At 37.0% G+C, this 25,855-nt stretch overlaps 2 protein-coding genes across 6 annotated transcripts in view; both read right to left on the reverse strand.

Moving 5' to 3' along the window:
* The window catches only part of kirrel1b (kirre like nephrin family adhesion molecule 1b), a 54,554-nt gene extending 50,328 nt beyond the window's left edge, over window positions 1–4,226 (reverse strand). For all 3 annotated transcript variants that reach the window (XM_065262279.2, XM_065262280.2, XM_065262278.2), the window contains exon 1: window positions 3,610–4,226. In XM_065262279.2, the coding sequence (XP_065118351.1) occupies window positions 3,610–3,667 (58 nt within the window). In that variant the 5' untranslated portion in view covers window positions 3,668–4,226. The remainder of the gene's footprint in view (window positions 1–3,609) is intronic.
* A 3,185-nt stretch (window positions 4,227–7,411) lies between these two features.
* cadm3 (cell adhesion molecule 3) overlaps window positions 7,412–25,855 on the reverse strand; it is a 114,649-nt gene continuing 96,205 nt past the window's right edge. For all 3 annotated transcript variants that reach the window (XM_065262144.1, XM_065262145.1, XM_065262143.1), the window contains 2 exons: window positions 21,342–21,467; window positions 7,412–10,284 (listed from right to left, as the gene is read on the reverse strand). In XM_065262144.1, the coding sequence (XP_065118216.1) occupies window positions 10,166–10,284; window positions 21,342–21,467 (245 nt within the window). In that variant the 3' untranslated portion in view covers window positions 7,412–10,165. The remainder of the gene's footprint in view (window positions 10,285–21,341; window positions 21,468–25,855) is intronic.

Raw genomic sequence — 25,855 nt, forward strand, 5'->3', positions numbered from 1 at the left:
TACTAAGAATGTTTCTTTTTGTCTAAGTGAGCAGTTTTTGGTCAGAATAAGCTGATCTGAGAAGAAAAAAGATTTAAAAATAGAGATGCTTAAAAGGTTCTTCACAGCAAGGCCATAGAAGAACCTTTTTAGGTTCCTCAAAGAACCATTCAGTCAAAAGTTCTTCAAAGGTTCTTTCTTTCTTAAATTTTTATCTGAAAAAGCTTTTTAACCACAATTAACCTTTTGTGAAACAGAAACCATTTAGCCAAAAACGGTTCTTCCATGGCATCGTGCAGCACCTTTATTTTTAAGAGTGTATCCCGCATATCAAAAGACTAATTATAACCATAATTCAACTAACCATCCTAACCTTAATTTTCTCTTGCAGACTAAAAAAATCCTTAAGCTTGACCTAACATTGAACTTTCTTTGAACTTTCCTTTATTCTTTAGGGGATAGCATGAAGGACACACATGAAGACTCATACAGTATATACCGCCTGTATTATGCTGTCCAGTGTTTGCTGAAGAATTCTTCATGTACATTGTCTACCTTTAGGCTGAAGAATACGATGCAGTCTTTTGTCTTTCTTTGTCTGGATCATCTCTGAAGTTTCATTGCTGTCACAAACAGAGCCCTAAAGCTCACTGTCGAATCTCTCTGTGTCTCACTCGCTGTAAGTTGAGTGATAGAAATCTGTCAGTTCTAATTGTGACTGTCAAATATGCCGACCCCTCGCTTTCCACAAACACACACAAATATATGTATAAAACTATAGTATAACTAGATTAAAGGAAAGTTTAATAAAATACTGAGCATCGATGAATAGAAGTAGCTTAATATGAAATCAGATCATTTTAATAATTTTAATGAAAAATTAGTGGAATTCGGTTGAATGGTTCAAAACATTAAAATGTGTTTATAATTAAGTTAATGATACTATATTAAATTATCTAAAATATTTAATAAACACAAATGATGAATGTTTAATTTAGCAGAAATCTGTAGATCTTCATGCAGCGTTCTGCACAAAGATTCAAGAGGTGGAAAGTTAATATTTTAATTCCCAAAATATTAAACACCAAAATATTAAAGACAAAGAGGGAATCTTATTCTGACAAAATGGACACTAAAACTATGTTTTATAAATTTAAATTTTGCCGTTCTAGTAGATGTGTGATGTATTTTGGCATATTAACATTTTCACACACTAGATTCAGACAAACAATAAAAGTTGAAGTGCGGAAAGGGCTTAAAAATCCTTAGCATTGTCCTTCTGTAAAAAGAAAGTATAAAGTTACTTTACATTCCTCATACTGGGAATGTTTAAAGATAACACTGCAAACTAATTAAAAAATAACATGTCTCCGCTGCCCTTGTTCTATCTTTTCTTTCTCTCCCTTTACATTCCAATCCTTGACAGATTGAGTCACCCGTCTCCTTATCTCTCCATCATTACTACCCCTCTATCACAACATGTCTGTGTCAATCCGTGCTCCCACTCTCAATCTATCCATCATTCCTTCTCTGTCTGAATCCCTCCATCAGAGAAACTTGCTGACACTTATTCCTGCAAACACGTCTAACCTCCATCACACCCCTGCTTTCATCACCTCTTTCTCTCTTTCTTTCAACCAGCATCTTCACATAAAAATCTGCTAACAAGTATCAGATGTGAGAGAACAAACTCTCTGATCCTCACATACGTGCCTTACACTTATTTGCGGAAACACTGAAGACTATCTAAAGAACAAAAAGGCTAACTTTATACCTTACCTCATCATGTTCTGTAGAGATGAATTTGGCTCTCTGATGTATTATGTGCAAAATATTTATTATTACACTGTAAAAAATTCTATAGAAATTACAGTATTACTGTTTGCAGTAACTTACTGTAGTTTTGTAGTTAATGTTATTTAGCAACAGTTTGTTCAAAGTTAAATGAACATTAAACATTAACAAGGTTTACCTTTACAGAATAAACTAAAATAACAGCCTCGTGCAAAGCATTCTGGGAACCAAAATCTGAGGGAAATAAACATAAAAGGTTAATGAGGATGAATGCTTTGCATGAGGCTGTTTTATTCTGTAAAGACAAAGACTTCTTAATGGTTATTATTCATTTAACTTTGAACTTCCTCATCAACCTTTTTCTGTTTTTTTACTTACATTAATGTTTAATGTTCATTTAACAGCTTATACATTACCAGAACTGACTTACATATATTTACACGTATCAAATATTATTTTATATATCACTTAAATATTTGTATATATTAAATATAGTTATATAACACTTATTATTGCGTCTAAATAAAAAAATATAAATTATACATGTGAAACAGCTGTACTTTTACTTTCAGCCTATAAATACTCTCTTAAAAATAAAGGTGCTAAAATGTGGGCTCTTCACATAGAAGAACCTTTTTTGGTTCCACACCAGTCAACGGATCCTTACATTTTTATAGTCTGTACAATAATTTCGTCACAAAGGATCTTCTGTAACACAGTAAGGTTTTGTGGATGTTAAAGGTTCATTATTGAACCATACAGGCCGGCATAGAACCATTTCGGAACATTTATGGTATGGAACCACTTTTATTGTTTTGCCCCTTTCTCCTTCTGCTTCCATTTAAAGGGAAACTATGCTAAATTAATCAATGCAAATGTAGTATACTGAAATATAGGCAGCAACAAGGATTTTGTGCGTTTTATCATTTATTAATTTATTTATTTTGGCGGCAAATGAGTCCACCTTACTACATTCTCATTCAGCGCTACACTTTAACACCGCAGTCACGTTCGTCCGCGGACCTCCGCTGTTGCTACCGACATCCACGCGCTCACACGCCGGGGATTCTTCCTCGCCAAACGTTACCATGCGTTTCTGTCGCCCCTGGGCGCGAGATGTGATGCGTCTCGCGGATAACGGGTTCTACGGCGCAGTCACGCGCACGGGAGCAGAACGTAGCCTACTGTAGGACACGGCACGAGCTGCGAGGCATCAGATCATACGCGCTCGTACAGTACATGATCCTGCTAAAGACATCAGTGTAACCACTAAAATTTCGAAAACGTCATTTTGCCAATAAATTAGTATTTTTATAGTAATTCTCACACATAGACACACAAGGTTATCAGTGGGCAATTCTTAAGCTACATTCGATTTTTGCTGAGGAAAAACAGCAACCGTTAGAGAACTGATAATGGCTTTAATGGTTAGACTGGGAATAGTTTTAATGGAAATGCTGGTCTTTGTACTAGTAATGTGTTTGGTTTTATTGGTGGGATCTTATCTGGTAAATGGCAACTAAAAGAAGACAATTAAATCCTACTGGAATAAGGCCTAAAACACAATACATTAAGGAATTTTGTAGGCTGGGGTTTTTTAATGGCAAACAGCTGATGGTTTACATTCGTAACACAAAACAATAAAATTACTGTCTTAATTAGTTCTATACTAAACAGGGCTATCTATACGTTACTAGCACACCCAACCAAGCGCAATATAACATATAGTGTTGCCACAGTAACTAAAGTTAAAACATCTGTAGCGTGTGAAAGAAAGAGACTGAATCGTACTGAGGTAAGTGCAGGCATTTGATGCCTCGTGAAGGCAGCTCTTACCTCTGTGCACGCTGATGGTCAAAGTTAAAATCCAGAGCCAAGTCATGATGATCCCCATCTGCCCCGCTGCCACTTAGTAAACACCATCAATTCATTCTCTTTACACTGGACTGTGAAATCCCACGAACCGCTGCTGATGATATCATTCACGTCCAGACGCCTATTTGGACCGGTCCGCATTCATTCAGCGCATATTTCCCTCTCCCTCCTCAGCAGAGACGAATATGATGTGTGGATGAGCTCACTGGATCACGGAAAAAATCCCAATCTCTCTATTTCGTGGAAATTTCAATTTGTGATTGTTGAGAGACGCAGAGTTCTGAGCTCACTGCTTGGTACTGCGCCGATGGATCGCCCGCTCTCTCTCTCTTTCTCTATTTCTTTCTGTCGCCCTATGTCTCTCTCCCCCTCGCGCTCTCGTTGATTGCGTTTATCGTCCTTACGCGTTTTTCAATGTCACAGCACGCTGCATCAGTGACGGCGGATCATATCAAGATTTTTGTATTCCTGCATTGTCATCGCAGGCTCCATGTCAAAATACAGAAACGGTTTAAGCAGAGAACAATTTGGACCCTGTAAGATTAACAGCTTCTATTAGATGACGCCGGGGCTAGTTGTCACACAGGTGACCACGGCTAGCTAGCATTGTAGGGCGAGTTGAAAGAATGTTTGCTTTTTCTCAGTTAGCCTATCCTTTAAACACTAGTTCACAGCTGTCTCAAATTAAAACCCTTCATTCAAAAATGACTTAGTCTTGTGGGTAAATAAACTGAATTAAAGGGTAAAGTGCAAGGATATTTAGTTAATTGTTTGTTTTATCCTTTTTAACTAACACATATGGAAATACACTCCTAAAAATGGAAGTTCTATAAATAGTTATTTGCAGCTATGGCATAAATTAACCATTTTTTATTCCTCAAAGAGCCTAGTTAACGATTTCTAAAATAAACGTTCTTTTCTTTCTTACAATTTATAGTCTGTATTTATCCACCACAAAGAACCTTCTGTACAACATAAAGGTTCTGTGAATGTTAAAGGGATAGTTCACACAAAAATGAAAAATTTGTCATCATTTTTTCACCCTCATGTTGTTACAAACATGTGTACATTTATTTTCTCTGATGACCACAAAGAAAGATATTTAGAGGAATGTTTAAACCCAAACTGATCATGAGCCCCATTCACATCCATAGAATTATTTTCTCCTACTATGAAAGTCAATGGGGCCTCAGATTGGTTGGTTTCAAACATTCCTCAAAATATTTTCCTTTGTGGTCATTAGAACAAAGAAATTTATACAGGTTTGTAACAACATGAGAGTAAGTGACGACAGATTATTTATTTTTGGGTGAACTGTCCCTTTAAAGGTTTGGATATACATAAAATTAAGGTGCTTAAAGGGTTCTTCACAGCGATGCCGCACAGAAGAACCATTCAGTCAAATGTTATTTTTGTACCTTTTTGTAATCTAAAGATAATTTAATCTTTTGTGAAGCAACATTATTTTTCAGACATTAAAGATTTCTTATGGAACCATTAAAGGCGCTCTAAGCGAATAATGTGCGACGTCACTTCCTGTTGATGTTTGAACTGTTTTCAAACAGACAGAGCGTAGCTAACTCCTCCCCCTCCCTTCCGTGCTTTCATGAACGCGCCCAACCCCCACCCCCAAATCCTTCTTGTCGTTTATTGGCTGGAATACTTTGTTTTGTTTTGGGATTGCTAGGTTTGGCCATTTGTTGATATTGCCGTTTGTGAAGCCTGGGCTGTCTACAGAGATCGCGTTTTTTTACAGTTTGATCAGCGGACAGGCAGCAAGCAGATAGTGAGGAGATGTTTCCGGTATGTAACAAAAAATGTTTTATGGTCTAAAACGCTTCAATTCGCTTAGAGCACCTTTAAACAAAAAAAAAAATTAATGGCATCATGAAGTATCTTTATTTTTTGAGTGTAACCTAAAAAAGAAAAGTATTTGAACCTTTATTTTTTAAGATTGCATAACTAATTCAACATATTATAGGTAATAGGAATAGGAGCTCTTGAGCCGACGTCGGGTAGAAGTATGCGTGCTATCAGGGACCTGACTGCATTAGGGTACAAATAAATTTTTAAAGTGAAAATCAGGTAGACATCCTGACTCATGACAATAAGTCAACATTTTTAGATTTTTATGGTGCGTTCACACCAGACACGGAGGAGGCGGCAAGGGCGAGTGATTTGCATGTTAAGTCAATGCAAATACGCTAATAGGTATCCTGCGGCACAGTAAGCGCCAAAAGTTCAGATTTTTCAACTTGCACGGATCACGCTACAACGCTCACTTTGCGCGAGTTGAAAAATCTGAACTTTGGCGGATTTTTGTGCCATGCTAACCAATAAGGAGCTTGCTCTAGCATTGACGTGATTACAGGAAGCGAGCAGAGGCAGAAAACAAAACAACAATGGAGGAAAATCAAAAGCACCATCTTTCGGGTGAGACGTTAAACCGAGGTCTTGACTCTCTGTGTCATTAAAAATCTCAAGATGTCCTTCGAAAAAGAGTATGGGGTGTGCCCCGGCATCCTGGCCAAACTTGCCCGTTGGCCAACTAATCATCCCCTCATACTAATTGGCTATATCACTCTGTCTCCTCTCCACTATTAAGCTGGTGTGTGGTGGGCGTTCTGGCACAATATGGCTGCCGTCGCATCATCCAGGTGGATGCTGCAGATTGGTGGTGGTTGAAGAGATTCCCCCATTCATTTGTAAATGAATGTAATGAATTATTATTATTTATAAGTCATCATCGCTACACGTGACATCTTTGTACTTTTACAGGAATTAAAAGGATCTTGTTTGGAAGAAAGTGATTGAGGACCCAATCTAGTAAGTTTACTCAATTTGAACTATAAAAGCTCCTCCCATGATGCGAATTTACGCGTGAATGTCTCGAATTACTAGAATTTGAAGCGAGTAAACACAAAATGTTCAATTGTCCAGCTACGCGCGAATAGCCCGTTTTTGCCGCCTCTTCTGCGTCTGGTGTGAACGCACAGTTACAGTTTTTACATTACTATTTAAGTTACTGTAGACTCTAAAATAAGGTGCTACATAGTGGTTCACATGGATCGTAATCATAGGGTAACCATTTAGAGCATGACTATAGCACCACTTACAGTTCTACATAGCACCATGTGGATATACAAAGGTGCTAGGCCTAAAGCAGGAGTGTGGAACCCTGGGTCCTGGAGGGCCACTGTCTTGCAAGTTTTGTTCCAACCCTAATCAAACACACCTTCATTTCATTTACAAGTTATCCTGAAGACTTAGGTATATTTAATTAGGGTTGGAACTAAACTCTGCAGGACAGTGGCCCTCCAGGACCAGGGTTCCCCATGGCCTATAGCATTAAAGTGGTTCCCATGATTATGAGCCAGTGAAACACTTCTTGTGCTATTTAGCATAATTTTTTAAAGCATACTACCTGCAGACCTACTGTAAAAAACTTGCTGTAGTTATGCAGCTGTTCACCAGTAACTTACTGTAGATTTAAATGTATGTTATTACTGGCAACAGTTTGTTCAGAGTTATATGCATGAGGGTGTTATTTTATTTTTATTCTGTAAAGATAAAGACTTGTTAATGTTTAATGTGCATTTAACTTTGAACAAACTGTTGCCAGTAAATAACATACATTTAAATTTACAGTAAGTTACTTGAAAACAGCTGCCAGTAATACTGTAATTTCTACAGAATTGTTAACAGTGTGTTATTAATGTAAATAACAACAAAATAAAAATGACAATAATAATTAACACTGAACTGAGGTTAACCCAAATGTTTATTTATTTTGAAGTTAACAAGGGATCTCTTTTTTTTGTAACAAAAAGCGAATACTGTTTAAACAGACCATCAAACAAACGGAACCCACAATGATGATGATGTTCAGTCCCGTTCAGATTGCATCATCGGCCATAATACAAACCAACATACATGACAAAATAGCTTCACGTGATATGAATATTTTTTCAAAAGGAAGACTTATCATTAAAAAAATTAACATAATTAACACAACATTATAAGACGTTGAGGGTTTCCTGCATCTCTTTGCTGGGCTGTTGGGAAAATCTCGCACACACAAACACAGACACGTTCACAAAATATGTGTGCCAGTGTCTGAGCTCACATAGTGTGCTGTTATCAGTAAACTGTTCAAAGACTATGTATTTGAAATAATAAAAAATGTCAGAATTTTAAACGCAATTTAAAAGTAATGTAAACTTTTCTACAACTTCCAGTTTGAGACATCAACATAAACAACAGTATGCACATCTACAGTAGAACAAAATGAAACAATATAACTTAAAAAATAGCATTGAGCTGATTTATCACCACTAACTGGAAGTACTACTGCTTGAGAGAGAGAGAGAGAGAGAGAGAGAGAGAGAGAGAGAGAGAGAGAGAGAGAGAGAGAGAGAGAGAGAGAGAGAGAGAGAGAGAGAGAGAGAGAGAGAGAGAGAGAGAGAGAGTGTATGGGGAAACGAAGTGCGTTACCGACACCTTGTGGCAGACGATTGTAACCGCGTCTCTCAGAAACTGATTAATGAGGAACAGTATGTGAAGGAAATCTGAAGGCAGAGGACAGTTTTTGATATAATTGTGACCTCTAATTTATCCCTGTGATTGCATTCAAATAAAAATTAAAACTTCCTAGTGACCACAACCCGAACTTTTATATGGGGCAAATCAATTTAATTCAGAATTGTGAATCACTTCCAGCCACCTCAGTTTCCTAGTTACCAACATACCTGTCACTGTTCTACAGAGACAAGTTTCTCTAATTATTTATTTTTGGCCAGTTGCCATTTTTAGGACAAAAAATGTTACTAAGAAAAAAGGGGAACGTGGTTTGAAAATGTCACAAGCCAGACTCAAACATCCATCTGAAAATCCAATGCCAGTGATTTTCTCACCAACTGAGCCACAGCTCCAACACTAGAATTGTAATAAGTGACATAAAGATGACAGCTGGCCATATCTTGAGGGAAAACAGCTGGATTCTAAGTCATGCAAAACTTCTCCATAATGACTAATTTATACATAACAGATTAAACACACCAGATTGTCCTTGGTTAAGGAAACAATTAACTAGTTTTTATTAGATAGAACTGCCTCGGTTTATTGCATGATGTTGGCGACTCCATCCCCCTTCCAAAAAGCACCATGGCTTTTACGTGACATTACTACGATGTTACAAGTCTAGATCAATCTAGATATATGCACGGAAGGGAGAAGCAGCAAATAATGATAAAGACACAAAAAGCAGAAATAGGGAGGTTCAAGAGAGAAATAGAAAGAAAGACAGCAGTAGTCTGGTTTTGTGTTACCCTGCTTTTTCTAATGTAGATTCATTCCTGAAGGTGGCACGAGTGAGCTAAGCATTTAATCTAATACAACGAAACATCAGTGCACAACTCATGAAATGCATTTTGATTGAGAAGAACCTTGCAATAAAAATAATAACCATATAAATCTTCCCAGGTCGATGAGATGACACAAGACTGTTGCACCAACAGTTAACAACTTAGAAATTAAACTCGAAGAAGAGAACATAATTCATACAAATATTTTCATAACACCATGTTTTTTTTCTACAGTCCAGATATTTTTTATCAACTCGGCATTTCCACGCATGTAAGAAAACCAGGCAGGCTCAGAGAGTATATACTGCAATATCAGACAGTGAAGTCAGAGAAAGAGAGACAGAGATAAAGAGAGAGTAGGAGAGGAGAGTATATTTACAGCACACTGAGTAAAAATGATGCTATATAATCTTATACTGTATATGTATTTATAAATTTACTGTATATTGGGGCTCACACAATAGTTGAAGGGGCTGCTGTTTTTTTGCCTGCTTCTGTATGTGTGTTTGTTAGTTAGGTATGTGTGCATTAGTTGAAGGTAAATGCATAATAGCGTGACGCTGAGGTGACATATGAGCGTATCCATGTTTGGGTCAGTCAGTGATATTGCAGGGTAGCATCGTTCGATTACATGTATTAATCGCTTTTCAGTGTGTGTATGTATGCATGCCGACTGTAAGTCTGTGTGTTTGTTTCAATGGGTTAAGATGCAGACCACACGACCCAAAAGTTCATGCATGCACGTCACTGCGCACGTGCCACAACGCTTGTGTGTTTGATCCGGACTGTTTGAAAGGAATCATGGGAAATTAGAGAAGAGTGGTCACTGTCATATTGCCTTTGTGTACATCTTTTTATTATGTTTTGTTTGATTAGTGTAGTGTAGGTGTGTGTGTCAGTGGATAAAATCAGTTTATGAACCCAAATGTGTGTGTGTGTTTGTTTAAAAATGAGCCAACGCGCCAGTGCATGTCCGTCACTTTCCTGTCCTGTGTGTTGAAGATTATTTGAGGTTCTTCAGTTCCAACAGGTCAACGCTTTGTTTTTGATTTTTTTTCTCTCTCGCATATTCCTCTCTTCTCTGCCATTCCCCTGTTTTCCCCGCCAAACTGAGTGAACTGAAGCGTTTGAAGGTAAAGCGGAGGGATGGATCACTAGATGAAGTATTCTTTCTTGTCGTCTACCCCAGAGTGGCCACCCTCGGCGTTAATGATGGCTGTGTCTGCATCAGGGGCGTCATCAGAACCTTTCGCCTCGTGAGTTAGGTATGTTCCTGAGAAAGAGAAAGAGAGAGAGAGGTTGACTTTGGTTGACTGGTCAGATCACGCTGAAAATGAAAATGTTCTTGAGGCACAATTTTCCTCAGATGCCACATCCACGCAGTCTTTAATTTCTCAGAAAAACTCACTCCTTGCAAGAAGAACACCAAGAAATGTCAATAGTTTCTCCAGTAAACCCATCATAGAGCATGGTTTTAAAGCAATTGAAAAATATATTAAAGTTCACAGAGTATAAAAATAGGATTTATTTAATTAAGACTCCTTTACAAAGAGCCTTGAAGTTCCCCATCTAAGGAGAATGGTACAGTATTATAGAAAGCATTACTTTGACATGAAAAAATGGTCAAAAAAAGCTTGTCCCTCTCGACCACATTTAGAGGTAGTCGAAAACGCATTCGACCGGATTGCTTTTGTGGTGTAGACGCGCATTTGGTCGAGCAGCCACAAAAGACCGCCTACTCTCCGTCTATTGATCTAATGTAATGTACTGTACCGAGCACAATGTTTTTCCAATGGACATGACTTCTAGCGTGAACCCACTGTGTACAGCACAATCCTTTGGATTTCATTGATAAAATGCTTTCATTTTTCGAACGCTTAAAAGTTGCGTGAACTTGTTTCAACAAATGCTCTGCAATATCTGAAAAAAATCTTACATATACACGTATACAAAACTATGTGCAGCATGTTTACTAACAACACAAGCAGCGGACTCTGACCTAATATTAGTTTGCGGCATTTTAAACTCTCATCTTTCCCGCTCTTGTGTAAACGACAGCAGAGGGACTCGCCCACAGACAACCCCCTCAGAAAATCAGGACAGAAGCGGTCTTATTATACGATTAAAATACCAGGTGTAAATGTGAATGGGTGATTCTCTGAATTGGGTGCCCTTTAAGTCCCCCAAACTTACTTCAAAGATTTTTAATTAAAGGAAATCACAAAATGCATTTTAAAGCAATCAATTAATAGAACCAGGTGCCTTTGCATTATAATGCAACAAAAAATGCTTTTATTTTATTTTAATTTATAGATATGGGTTGCCGAAGTAGTAGACAACAAGCATACTTGCATGTCCCCACTAACCATCATTACATTTTCATTGAATATCAAACAAATAAAAACTGCAATTAATGCAAAATAGTTACTGCTAATTTAATCATACGTGGGTTTACTTTAACTAAAATATACATATGTATATAAAAATGCATTAATTATATATGAAATTGCAATATTTATATACGTCCTCCAGTTTGTTTTCAACCCCGTCACGCCATACTATTTACCCCCTATAAAAATAACGGATCAATCCCTGTGGCATCACACCCAGAAAGTGATATCACACAAGTCTCTTGAAGAACATGCTGCAAAGAAAGGCAAGTGTCAGAATCTTTTCTTACATTTATTTCATGTTTTTCACTGTCAGATTAAGATTGTCAGGCTCAACATTTCAACTCTGTTGTATTACTAAATGATAGTAAACAACGGTTTAAGAAAAATTAAATAATAGTTTTGCAAAACATTAAACTTGTATGATTTCCTAAATGCCATGTGATGCTACTGTCTTAGTTAAGTACGGAGTTACAGCTACTGTTAGGCAAAAACTTCAACCCCGTCACATTTTTATTATAACAGGGTTGAATCGTTGTGACGGGGTTGAAAATTTGACACTTTTTAGTAGAGTACTCAATTGTAGACTTGTTATATTGTTATGTGACCTGTTAGAAATAATCGATTATGGTATTTTATGTTCAATAAAACCAAATTGAAAGATCGATTGATGTTTTTGATAAATTAATCCTTAATTCTTTTGATTTAATGTTAAATACTTATTAAAATGTTTGTTTGTTTTTGCCAACTTTAATAAAATACAATTTTATTGAATGTGATATCATTAATTTTACAGGTAAGAAATCCATGCTATATTAAATGATGATCATCACTTCAACCCTGTTATCATTTTCAACCCCGTTATGCTGAGTTCAACCCTGTTATTTGATAGTTTTTATTAATATTTTGGTGATAAAACGACAAATTAGGTCAAAGTTTGTTTTGCTGTGTGCAGAATTTACAGGACAGTCTGAAAAAATATGAAAGCCTGATTAAATTCTAATGTTAACGCATATTTTGTGATAAGATATGAAGACCAATGTTAGATACAGTTTTCATGACCTGATTTGGTATTCAAATGGTGAGCATTAAAAAACAATTCTACATGCAATAAATGATATCAAACAAGGGACATCACATTGAAAAGCTTCTACAAGAATTTACTTGAAAATCTTTTTAAATCATATTTAAACAGGGTCCAAGTCCAAGTGGAAAAAAACACTCAATATTGATTAGAATTTCATGCCTGAGGTGGGAAAATGTATTTTCTTAAAGGTTTGACTAATCCACTACTGTATCACATGAAATGATCAAAAATATAACTATTTAAGGTATATATTTAAAAAAAAGTATGACCCAAAAGGCACCCAATTCAGAGAATCACCCGAATGTGTCTATCTCGTCCACTTGTGATCCGATCGACCAAAACGCATCTTAATACCAGGTATAAACAAAGAGTTCATATCAGTATCTGAGATCATATTAGAATATTATTACCTTAAAGGTACACTATGGATTTTTAACGGCATCTAGTGGTGAGATTGCGAATTGTTACCAACCTCAATTTTGAAACGCAATGAGAAGCTACGATAGCGCCCACAGGACAAACATGTTGTCATAAGACAGTGTAGTGACGAAATGCGCTCTGTAAAACAGTTTGTCTGTTTAGGGGTAGGGGAGAACCGGGGCAAAAGTAACGCGGGATGAAAGTAACAAAGTGATTTTCTCCGAGCCCTGATAACATTAGCATCTCAAACTATGACAGCACCTTAGGCTCACAACCCCTGACAGACCTGACAAATATTGCGTTATTTATTCACTGTTTTCCGCGTGTAGATCCAGAAAGGTGTTTTCAACCATGATAAGTAAATTCCTAAAGCAGTCATTTTTTCCTTATAACGCGTTGTGTTTTTGGTTTGTGTTTGTGTTAAAGTCCTGATCAATCTACATGTTATTTAGTGACCTAACACATCCTGAAGTTTGACTTCTCAGAGTTTTTCAAAATAAAAGTAAATCGTGTTTAAATGTGAGGAGATCCTGTCTGGACGAAAGTAACACTTGCTACTTTTGTCCGCTGCGAATACTGTTGTACCGAGCCCCTAAGGTGACATTGGAGTAAACAAAATCTATAGTTTAGTTTCATGTGCTCACGTGAAACTTTCATGTGCTCACACAAAACCTTCATGTGCAGAATTTTTTTTAAGTTTAGTTTTGCGCGCTCGCGTGAAACTATCGCGCGCACGTGAAACTTTCGCTTTCACATGCGCGTGCGATAGTTTCAGGTGAGCACGCGATAGCTTCACGTGAGCACGCGAAACTAAAAAATTCTGCACATGAAGGTTTCGTGTGAGCACATGAAAGTTTCACGTGAACACATGAAACTAAACTTTATTTAATTTTGCTCCATGTCCCCTTAGGGGCTCCGTACTTGTATATGTTGAAAATTTCTATTACTCTAATTTGATTTGATTTAATTTTAGAGTGTTCAAACTGTTAAAAACATGTTTTATTCTGAACAATATAAGTTTGTACTGTGGGTTGCTTTTGAAACATTTGATAAAACTGAAATTTAAAATGAAAATGTAATTTCATTATTTAAGATAAATGACAAAATATGTTTGCAGTTATTAAAAAGGTCATAGTCATGTATATTTAATAAAAACATGTGTAAAACAAAAATTCATCTTGTTTTGTTGTGTTACTTAAAAGTAATAATTCACTATTTATGTTTAAAGTGAAATTATACTGAAGTTGTTTTACATTTGTTCAAAATTCCACCTGGTATTGATAGACCACACTTGTGAGTTATTGACCACCGCAAAAATATATCTCTGTCTATAACATTATCTTTTAAAATTACGTTTTTCTAAAAAATGGTACTTTCGCCCAGTGGCGTAGCAAGTGAGTCCCGGGCCCATATGCCAAAAAAATGTACGGGCCCCCTTAAGCCAAAGCCCCCCTCAACCTTCATGTAAAAACATTATGGGGTAGTAGTCTACGGCAGCCGCGGAGTGCAAAAAAAATTATAAACGCAAACAAGAAATGACGGAAAATTTAGACCTTACGGAGAAATAAGAAATCACTACACATGATATGCATAAAAAAATATATTTATTGCTGCCACAAATAAAAATTAAATTGAAATTTTTTGTTTATTAAAAGCTGGGGGAGCCCAGGGCCGGGCTCCCTATTGGCCCGGGCCCATTTGCACGTGCATACCCTGCATGCCCAGACCCTATGCCACTGCTTTCGCCTCTGCTCTGACTTCCATGTAGGAAGACCTACGATGTATGTAGATAAAAATGACTAATTCTAAGGTAATGAAAACAATACAGTTAATTATGTAAGGTCTTCATACAGTTACTGTGCGTTCACAACGCCACTGGCAAGAGTGTCAAAGTGGCTGGAAGTCATTAATTTTCAATGAGAGCCAGTGGCGAGGTCCAGCATGAAGCATCTTGGACGGTGTGAGCGTCGAGAAGAGTTGAAATTAGCTCAACTTTATGGTAATGGTACACAGTTCAGCAGCAACCAATCAGAAGGCGGAAACTTGCAGCAGCAACCAATCGAAAGGCGGAAACCTCTGCTTAAGAGGATTCTAGAGAATGCATTCAAGCGTCAGAGCGTCCACTATTCTTTTTCTATAGCGGGGTTGGCAGGGCAGCCAGATCGCTTTTGATGCTCTTGCCGTTGGTGGTGTGAACGTACAGTAATGTTTATTATATTGCATTTCTGTTACACATTGCACCTTAACATATTAGGACCTAAATGGTACCCTCTTAGTGACAGCTTGGGACCATTTTCTGACAATTTTTTTCTGACAGTATACAATTTGTTTTACATGCCTATTTTACATATGCAGGGAACTAGTAAAAAATAAACATAAACTTTTTAAGTCGCAATAAAATAATTCATATGAAGAAGTAATGAGAAAGTATTTTAATTGTTGTCTTCTGGGTATCATTTTAGAGTGCCAGGTGTAAGAACAAAATGATTTAAGATTTTTTAATATTGGTGGCCGTTGTTTTAAACAACTCTTCATTGGTAAACTATTTTTATATGTGTGTTGTCTTTTATGTACTTTCTGTATGTTTGTACCTTTCTGCTGCAAAATGAATTTCAACTAAGAGGGACAATAAAAACAAACAAACAAACAAAAGAAAATGAGACCTTACTTCTATTGTTTCTGTAGTTCATGGCATACTATGTCCTAAAAGCATGATGTCACTGAGCAAATGTGACCCTGCCTGTGAAACCCAGGCTAAAGTTATGTAATCTAATTATGAAATTTACAAAATCAAAGTAAGCATAACCATAAAAATGACAAAAACAGTCATTTGTGATTATTGCTGTAAATGACAGATTAAAAAGTAAGCCTTCAATATACAGTACAATCCTTAAACATTTATAACATAAAAAAAAATATTTTATTGACACTTCACTTATTATTCTGCGCAGAAATATTCTTGCTAAAACATTGGCTTTGATTGTCTATGTGTTCACTTTAGGCACAGAAACACACAATTCTTATATGATTGGTTTCAGGGACATCTTTTCTATCATTAGAAAGTAAAAACAGACCAAAAAATCGCACGAGTGACAAACGGGTTAGTGCCGGACAAGGCATAAATATTGTAGCTTTAGCTCGGCTCTAACTGTATTTTGGTGCAGATATTTTTCGTGTCATCTAGAAAATTCCAGGAACAGCTTATGTTTTGTAACTCAACGTCTGACAAGATAACCACCATATTTTAATACATTTTAAAGCTGCTACGTGTAGAAAGAAATCTGTTTTTGGATGCTGGTGCGTGATGAATTACAAGTCTGCAGCACCTAAAGCAACCCGGTATGATTTCAAGGGTTCTCTGCTTTTTGGACATGCACATCAAATAAATAAACCTGCTTTACAAGACCTTCAGAAAATCATATATTACAGAAAACAGGACAGACTTGTTATATAACACATAGACAGGCAAAGTATGGTTCAATTGTGATGCAGTGTTGAATATTAGCTTGTTTTTTAAATTGAAAATTCTTAAAAACATGATTTTCTGAAAACAAAATTCATCAAATCTTTGACATGGCCTTAACCTCTTGAAAAGCTCCCAAACCATGAATAGACCTACTTTCACTAAAATGGTTGTTTTTACTAAACCAATTAGAGTATGAGCATAACTATGGTATCATTAGAAAGAAGACACTTTGAGCTACATTTTCTAGGTTTCAAAATTATTTAAAGTTAAAAATTAAATTTTGTAGCTATCAAAATTGCTGAAAGCCAGTAAAGATAGCGCTGGACCAAAACAGACACACCTCCATGTAAACTCAGCATGAATGACAGGTGCGTCACAGGGAAGCTGGATGATGAATGGTCCAGCGAGCAATATAAAAATCACACAAAGATTGTTGAATTAATTATCTAATTGGGTTCTCGTTTTGTCTATCAACATTTTCCATGAAGTCATTGGCTGGTGGAGGAACGAGCGAACAATAGGGTATGTCAAATGACGTCTCAATTTTTGACGACGCTGTTTGGATATTATGTATTATACTTCCGCCCTACTGATATAACGCAATCGTTATATCAACACAAAGGTAAGAAGTCTCGTTTATTTTTTGCATGTTGTCATCTGGACTTCTGTCACAAAATACTATATTTATGATCCTAGAGCATCTGTATCTGAACACAGAGACTGTAAACTGGTGCTAAACCCTTGACCTTTTAAACGATTTATAGCAATGTTAATATTATTAATGTTCGTAGACAGTAGGCTATATAGTTACTGTAAGCAGCGTAAAAGTGACGTCCTCCCACCCACGAATTAGTGCGTGTCAAGAGGTTTTAAGCTGTGTACACACCAAACACGAAGCATTGCGTTTCTCGCTCTAGATTACTCACGGGATTAAATTTCATTTTTTTCGAATTTTTTGCTTGAGTTGAATATTTTCAACTTGTGCGACGACCCATTTAAAAATAGGGCGTTTTCGTGGCAATCGCAATTTGCGTCATTCGCATTAGTTTGCGTCTATTGGCGTCTTTGCATTGATTTATTTAATCTTCTCACGCAAACGCTGAATTCGCATTTGGTGTGTATGCCACATTACATTGATTTTATATATAAAAGTAAATTACTGAAAATTGACTTTAACTTTAAATATTTTTAAATATTTTAAATTCGCAGATATGGTAATGTGCAGGACACTTGGCTAATAATAAATCCATTTTAGAGTTAATTTTCTTACATTTTTAACATATAAATAAGGACCTGTGGACATGAATAGGAACCCTGAAATGAAATGGCCCATTTACAGCTTTTATTCAAATCGACTTATAGTATATAAGAATTAGTCCCATGGCATTTGCACTGATAACACAATAAGGTAACAACTGATCTACAGAAACACTTAATGCACATTAAATAGGCCTATAATTCCTATTGAAATTATTTCTTTGAAGCCCTACATATCTTTTTTCCTAACCTTGTAAGCATATCCTTTAAATCAACATAGATATTTTTCAACAAGCTCTCGAGTTCTGCGCTGTAAGTGGCAGATGATACACCGAGGGAAGAGATGCGGCACAGCTGTAGTACTGTACAGTCTCCCGCAGTAAAACAGTCTGTCAGTCTTTATTAACTGCTGCTTGTGCGCTGGAAAGAAGTATGTCCTTTACTCTTAAAAAAAAGAAACAAATGTACTGTGTGGAGATACTTTAAACTTTCAGAACTCAAAGCAACCAGACATATAAGAAGTTATAGGTAATGTACAAGTATATTGTTGGATCTAAAATCAACAACACTTAAAAATCAGCATCTATTATGTTTTTAAACACAAAAACAGAGAAGGCAAATTTTTTTCGAATCAATGTAAAACATCATAATTGTGATTGTGCATATTGTCTGTTCTTTTCCATCTTGCATCTTGTCTGTGAAATCCAGGCTAAAGTCTCATAATCCAGCCTGATCTCAAAGGAATTCATAGCCTATTTTATAAGTTAGGTAGGGCAGAGCAGGGGCGAAAATATTTTTTTTCCCAGAAAAACGTAATTTTAAAAGATAGTGTTTTAGACAGAGATATATTTTTGCTGTGGTCAATAACTCACAAACGTAGTCCATCAATACCAGGTGGAATTTTGAACAAATGTAAAACGAATTCAGTATAACTTCATTTTGAACATAAGTAAAACACAGGTGGGTCAAAAGTAACACAACAGAACAAGATACATTTTTGTGTTACACTTGTGTTTAGTAATATACATGACTATGACCTTGTTAATATGTAACTGCAAACATATTTTATTGTTTTTCTTTGCAAAAAATTATTAAATTACATTTTATTTTAAATTTCAGTTTCAATCAAATGATTCTAAAGCAACCAACAGTACAAAATTGAATTGTTGAGATTTTTTTCAACAGTATGAACACTATGAAAATTAAATTAGCATAATATAAATTCTTAACATAATGCAACAGTACTAGCAGCGGGAAAAAAGTAACAAGTGCAACTTTCGTACCAAAAGGAACTCCTGACATTTAAACCTGATATACCTTTATTCTTGCAAACTTCAGAATGTGTTGAAGCACTAAATAACCTGTAGTTTAATCAGTACTGTAACACATGAAACGGAAAAAAAACCACACAACGTATTATTAGAAATACTACTTTAGGAATTTACTTATCATGGCTAAAAACAGCTTTCCGGACCTATACGCGGGAAACCATGACGAAATAATGTGATATTTATCAGCTCTGTCAAAGGTTGTGTGCTAAAGATGCCATCATGTGAATGTCGTCAGGGCTTTGAGAAAATTGCTTTGTTACTTTCATCCCACGTTACTTTTATCCAGGTTCTCCCTTAATTCGTATGTATGAAGTGAATCAGGGGCGTCATGCACCAATTTTTTTTAAGGGGGCACAGTGTGCACAGCTCACAGAAATTTGTGCATACACAGACATCAAATGAAATATTATATAGCTTTCAGTCTTTTCCATGGCACCTACATTTCTAACAATTTGAGCGCCTATGCATTCATGCAAAAACCTCCAAAATAAAAGTGTTGACTAACTTTCATATCAAATACTATTCAATTGGAATAATGAAATATTGGCATCATATTTACATCTGAAACGGCATGTTTTGTTTATTTACGTTTTGTTTAATGACTTGTTTAATTGTGTCATTAATGCATTTTGCACAACAACTGCATTATCCTATGAAATTAATGTAATTTTAAATTACATAAAGTAGGCTATTTAGCCTAAACAACAAAAATGACATAAGCTATAGCCACATGATTGAGTTTAATGTTCATAATTATTAAAAAAATATGTGTAGATAAAATTATTAGAGGAACGGATTTTTGCATTCAATTTTACCTCATATGTGAGCATGTGTGATTCTGCGCCCCCGTGAACTCTGGCAAACTTTGGCTTTGTACCAAGAAGATGAATCTAGAAATCTCTACTTATTTAACGTTGAGACGGTCACATTTTAAACCATAGAATTTCTACACAGAGGAGGTTAACTGCACATTACCGTACTAGGTTTGAAAATGTGAGCGTTTCTTTCATGTTTTAATTCCTCAGATAGCAAAAAGCAGCAGCAACCAACAGCAAAGAGCTCGTGAGCGCACTCAGATGCTGATGACGTCTGCGACTGCCAGAATAAAGTAATGTAACACGATCAAAACACTATCAAAATGGCAAAAATCTCTGAAAAGTGACAAGGATGCAGCACAGAACTAATAACATTTTGCATATTAACCAGATTAAAAGACAAGTAACAGATTAATGGACGCTTCTTTAATTTTGAGGTTGCATGCAAAATCCATTTGGCTAAAAAAACCAAGGGGGCACGTGCCCCCTCAGTTTGAATGGGCATGACGCCTCTGAAGTGAATCATATAAAACATTAGATTATTATACATTAATGAAACCCCACCCCTATCCATGCCCCTTTCCTAGGCAAAAATGCACAATTGCGGTCGTATGAATTAATAAGAATTAAAATCACCTTGAGACTGTGTTGCATAATCTAATTTGTATTTCAGTAACTTACTATATTTTTATCTTTGACATGACCTTACTCAGTCGATATTAAAGATATCAAGGTTATATTTTCACAGAATGTTCTGTACATTTATGTAGAAAACAGTAAATAACTTAAGCAAGTTTTAACAGACAGGGTCACAAATGTTTTTATTTTAATATCCAGTTTCTACCGCATCTACAAAAAACAATTGTCATGCTGTTAGATACAGTAGAAAAGATATGGGCATGATATCTCTGGCACTCTGGAACATTATGTGAAGTTTAATGTAATATAATATTTAAGATGCACCCTTACTTTGTGGCTTTAGTTTGTCCCCTTTTGCTGTATTCATAGGAGGAACAGCTATTTATTCATTTTAATTTTAGGCTTTTTTTCCTAGACAATTTTTCTTTTCCATTTACTTATGCTTTTCTTGGAAGCACCGTTGCAGTGAAACGTGGCTCATTTACAAGTATAATGTCCTATTCAACAACAAGATCTCAAGTCAAGTGTCAAGAATGTATTTGGGGATGCTTAAATAGAAGAAAAAATATCTTTAAAAAAAAGATATATTAAAATAAACAGTTTCTTATTATATAAAGCTGCTGATGAGGCAAGTTGCTGCCAGACCTGCCGACAGGAATTTAAACAAAGCCCCAGAGGGTTATAAGTCCTCCAGACGCCCCAGGTGTATGTGTGTTATCTCTTTGTGTCTGATTAAGGCTGTGCTGTCTGTGTCTCTCTACAGTATGTGTGTTCGTGTGTGTATACGTATAGGATATCTTTGTGTCTGATTAGGATGATGTGTATAAGAAATACAGTTTTGTCAGTGTGATACCTCCGAGTAGAATTTTGTGTGTATTGGATGTCTATGCATCTGATAAAAATATTGTGTTTGTGCGTGACATACCTTTGTGTCTGATTAAGTATCTGCCAAGGACAATGAGAAGACAAAGCAAGATGAAAACAATGACAGCCACCACTCCACCAATCACCGCGTGGTCCACACCCAAAGAGGTGGAGATCGCTGTGGGGTCTGAGATATGGACAGAAAGACAGATAGAGAGTCAACGCTGTGCAAAGAAAATCAGACTTTAAGGCTGAAACACAGAAAAGTCAAACTATAAAATACTGCTTTGGCCACACCCAGACTTGATATGAAACAAACAAACAAACAAACAAAATAAAAAAAGAAATATTACTCTGGAGATATGATGGAGCTTTTTTTAGTTTGTAAATAAACTTTATTTTAGATTATTCAGCTACAGTTCCCAAGAAGAAAAAAGTAAATGAGACATTTTTGGACATAAACAGCAAGAGTGAACAGCAATACAACAAATGTTTTTACATTGGAGGAGGTTCTAACAATGGTATAGATGGGTAAAATATGTCTCGTTTCCAGATTATGTGAAGGTTTTAAGTTTACCAAGTTAGATAGTTTGATGTTTGTAACGCTTCCTTTATACAGTAGTGTTGTTCCTTCAGCTTTGGCTATAAATGTGCAGTATGATTTTGAATGTAAGTCAATGTACTTCAATTTAAAGCCTTTTCACACCAAATGTCATGCAACAAAGCATCACAATTGCCATGAAAATTCAGCATGTTCATCATTATGCAAACCTTCCTCTGACTCCGAGAAAGCTTTGCATTCTTGAATAAAAGTGAACGGGGGAAACAACCATCTGCATATTCTTTTATCATAAACAGTATTATTCATTTGAATTTATATTAACAGAAATTTAATTATTCTGACGAAAAACATCGCACTGCACCTGCAAAGCAATTTTTACCCTTTAGCCCTGATATAGAATACTGATATAATCACGAGAAACACTTTCAAGCGATCTCAGAGAGCCCTTGACATTTCCGAGCAAACAAACCGAACCGAAATACCTCACGAGAGATCATAACCGCTGATAGCTATTTCTGCTCGAATGTTATTCGGAAACGATGCACAGGTCTCGTTTCCCATTATCTCACATTAGGCACGAGCGAAGTGTTTATATGATGTACGGAGAATATTTCTAATGGGCCGGGCAATTACGGCACAGCGTCGTTTTCAATCTACCGCGAAACCCCAATAGTGGCTGACCTCTGTTTGAAATAACCACATGAATAATCAAAAGCGAGATTTCAGCAAAGAGTCCATCATGAGCTTCAGTGACTTCAACCGGACTCAGAGAGCGTGAACGACATCCGTCCCTCCCACCCACAGCGCAATCTCTCTGTCTCCTCCTCAAACAAAACTCCATCAAACGAGACAAGTTAACAGTCGCCCTGACGCCTCAGGAGAAGAAAAAACTGAGTGGATGAGAGTAGAGAGAGGATGAACGAGGACAAACAGAATGAGTGCTGAGTGACACCAAAAGTGTCATGGAGAGATTACTGGGGGGAAATGTCTGATGTCTCTTTTGAAAGGGTCTTTATTGACATTACATGTTTGTGTGATAACATTTAAAAATACATTTAAACTCTGCTATAATCTTTTAAGACTTTTTTTATGCTTTTAATATGCTTAATAATAAACTTTTGTGCACACTGTTAGAAAAAATTGGCAAAAAATGTTTCCTATAGCTTTTGTTACAGGGAGCTACCGGCGTCTTTAGTGGAAGCTATAGCTATTATAGTTAAAGTGCACCTATTTCATTGCTAAAAATACAACATTGTTTGTGTATTTGGTATGATACAATGGGCTCTATTTTAACGATCTGAAACGCAAGTGCGAAGCGCAACGCGCAAGTGAGTTTGTGGGCGGATCTTGGGCGCTGTTGCTATTTTCCCGGCGTGAGAAATAACTCTTGCGCCGGGCGCAAATCAATAAGGGGTTGGTCTGAAGTAGGTTCATTATTCATAGGTGTGGTTTGGGCGTAACGTCAAATAAACCAATCAGAACGCTAGCCAACATTCCCTTTAAACGCAAGGGCGCAAGTTCCATGGCGGGTTGCTATTATAATGACGGATTTACCAGGCGCACGCCAGGAGCGGTTCACAGCCGAGGAGACCGACGTCCTTGTACGGGGGAATCCCACGCTTTCCAGCATAAATCGGGCACGCCGTGTAACGGGAGGTGGATCTGCCTCAGGACTTGATGCCAGCAGAGGACATCGCTGCGTCCACCCTCACCGCTGAAAGGGTTTGGGGGCTTTGAAATCGGACCCAAGAAACGCAAGCAAGGTCCAACCCCAAAGTACTCTTACAAATCAAGTTCATATACATTAAGGTTTCTTATGAAAACATTTAAACTATTATTTACATAAAATAAACGTAATACAGCCACACAACAAAGTTATGAAAATATTTTAATCGTTATTTGCATGAGAATAAATAAAAACTATCACCACAATGCTCACCACTATGATTCCCCTTATCTCGTGTATTAATATTTTTAAGTGTAACAATTTATGATTTGCAAAAATAACTGTTGCATCTGTGTAGATTAGATAAGCAAAGTGTATGCGCGTTGTGCACGCTATACATTATGGTCAAGCATGCGCCCTTAAAATAGCATAATGAACCACGCGCAACGCGCCACTGACTTTAGACTAGTTTTTTTTGGTTAGTAGCGCAATTGTTTTTTGAAACTGCAAAATAGCATAAGAGATGGTTTGCGCCGCAACACGCCTCCTTTTTGCGCTGAACCGCCCAGGGAGCGCAAGTTCATTCCCTAGTTTGCTGACGTGCATCTGTGGAGGGAAAAACCCCGCTGTGCGCCGGCGCAAAATACGAATGATACATGCGTCACTGACAAAGTCAATTGCGCTGGGTGCAAGATAGGGCCCAATGTGTTTGTGTGGTTTACGGTTAAAAAAACACATTATTTTCCACATACCGTACATTTTTGTAGTTCCAGATATCCCTGCCTTCCTCAAACGCTCTGATTTTATACAAAGCTCATTGATTTGGCCAGCTAATCTGTACTTTGTGATTGGCCTGAATACCTCTGACGTCAGCAGGAAATGTGATGCTCCTTACCATGTTTGAAAGATTTGCTCACAATGCAATGCTGATATGATTTAACTTACAGGCTATGAGTCAAAGCGGGAGGAATTATGATAATGTCGGTCTTTTCCATGTCATCCGGCCCAGGAAGTAAACTGCTGCCTACAATCTGTGTGTTTGTTGTAGTACAAGAAAAGAGATTTCTTGCGTTATCGTTTACTTTGGGGTTTGTACCTTTTGCATATCGTTAACATGTACCGATACACACTTACACACCAAAGGAAATTTTAAAAGCGTGAATCGGACCATAGTTGCTTTTTAAATGAAGTTTAAAACGTGGACATTTTTCTAACAAAATTGCATCGATTACCCACAGAAGACCTCTATTAGGGCGCACTCACATTATCCAAACCAAACCGCGCTCGGGCGCGTTTGACCCCTAAAGCCTGGTTTGTTTGACTAGTGTGATCGCTTCGTTCCGCGCCCGGGCGCGGATTGTTTAATCGCGCCACGGCCGGGTTGCAGAGGTGGGCCGGAGCGCGGTTCACTTGGGCTCAGGCGCGGAAGGCTGTGGTGTGAGCGCAATCGCGCCTGAGCGCGATTCAAAAGGTGAAGACGTCAGTTGCGCGACCACTCACGTTCATCTGCCTCCGTAAAAACCTTTTGATGCGCGCAGCGGGGTTACGTGAATGTCCGAGCTGCGCACGTGACAGATCAACTAAGCAATATGATGACATGTGAGAGGGCTGTCTGTAATCGCGCACCAAACGACTCCGAATAAAAAACACAGACTTATCATTACGGTGGGTTCCAGTGTTAAGAGAGAGCTTTACTTCCTGCTTTTTCAAAACAAGCGCATCTTAATGACGAAAGCGCGCCCGGACTCGGATCGATAAGAAGTACAGTGTGAGTGAATGCACCTGGGGGAGTAGGGAGGGGTGGCAATCGCGCCCAGGCATGGTTTGGTTTGGTTGAGATAATGTGAGTGCGCCCTTAATCCCCTGGAGCTGTGTGGATTACTTATGGGAAAGATGAATGCACTTTTTTGGGGTTTAAAGTCAGTATTGTTTCCTGATCCCTGTTTTATACTGTTATAAGCTTGGAAAAGCAAGGACATTTAGTAATACTGCTCCAAATGTGTTCGTCTGAAAGATGATGGACATACACTGTAAAATTTGAAAGGTTGGATCAACAAAAAAATACTTAAATTGATACGTTTTTTCAACTTAAGTTTTAACTTTACAAATAAAAGTAACTTTTTAAGTTGTACCAACTTTTCAACTTTTTACAGTGTATGTAACTCAGATATTATGTCCATAATGACATATTGGCAATGGCATCATATTTACATCTGAAACGGCATGTTTTAATTTACGTTTTGTTTAATGACTTGTTTAATTGTGTCATTAATGCATTTTGCACAACAAGAGCATTATCCTATGAAATTAATGTAATTTTAAATCTATAAAGTATATAAACAACGAA

This window comes from Paramisgurnus dabryanus, chromosome 6 (genome assembly GCF_030506205.2).
Source record: "Paramisgurnus dabryanus chromosome 6, PD_genome_1.1, whole genome shotgun sequence".
Lineage (NCBI taxonomy): Eukaryota > Metazoa > Chordata > Actinopteri > Cypriniformes > Cobitidae > Paramisgurnus > Paramisgurnus dabryanus.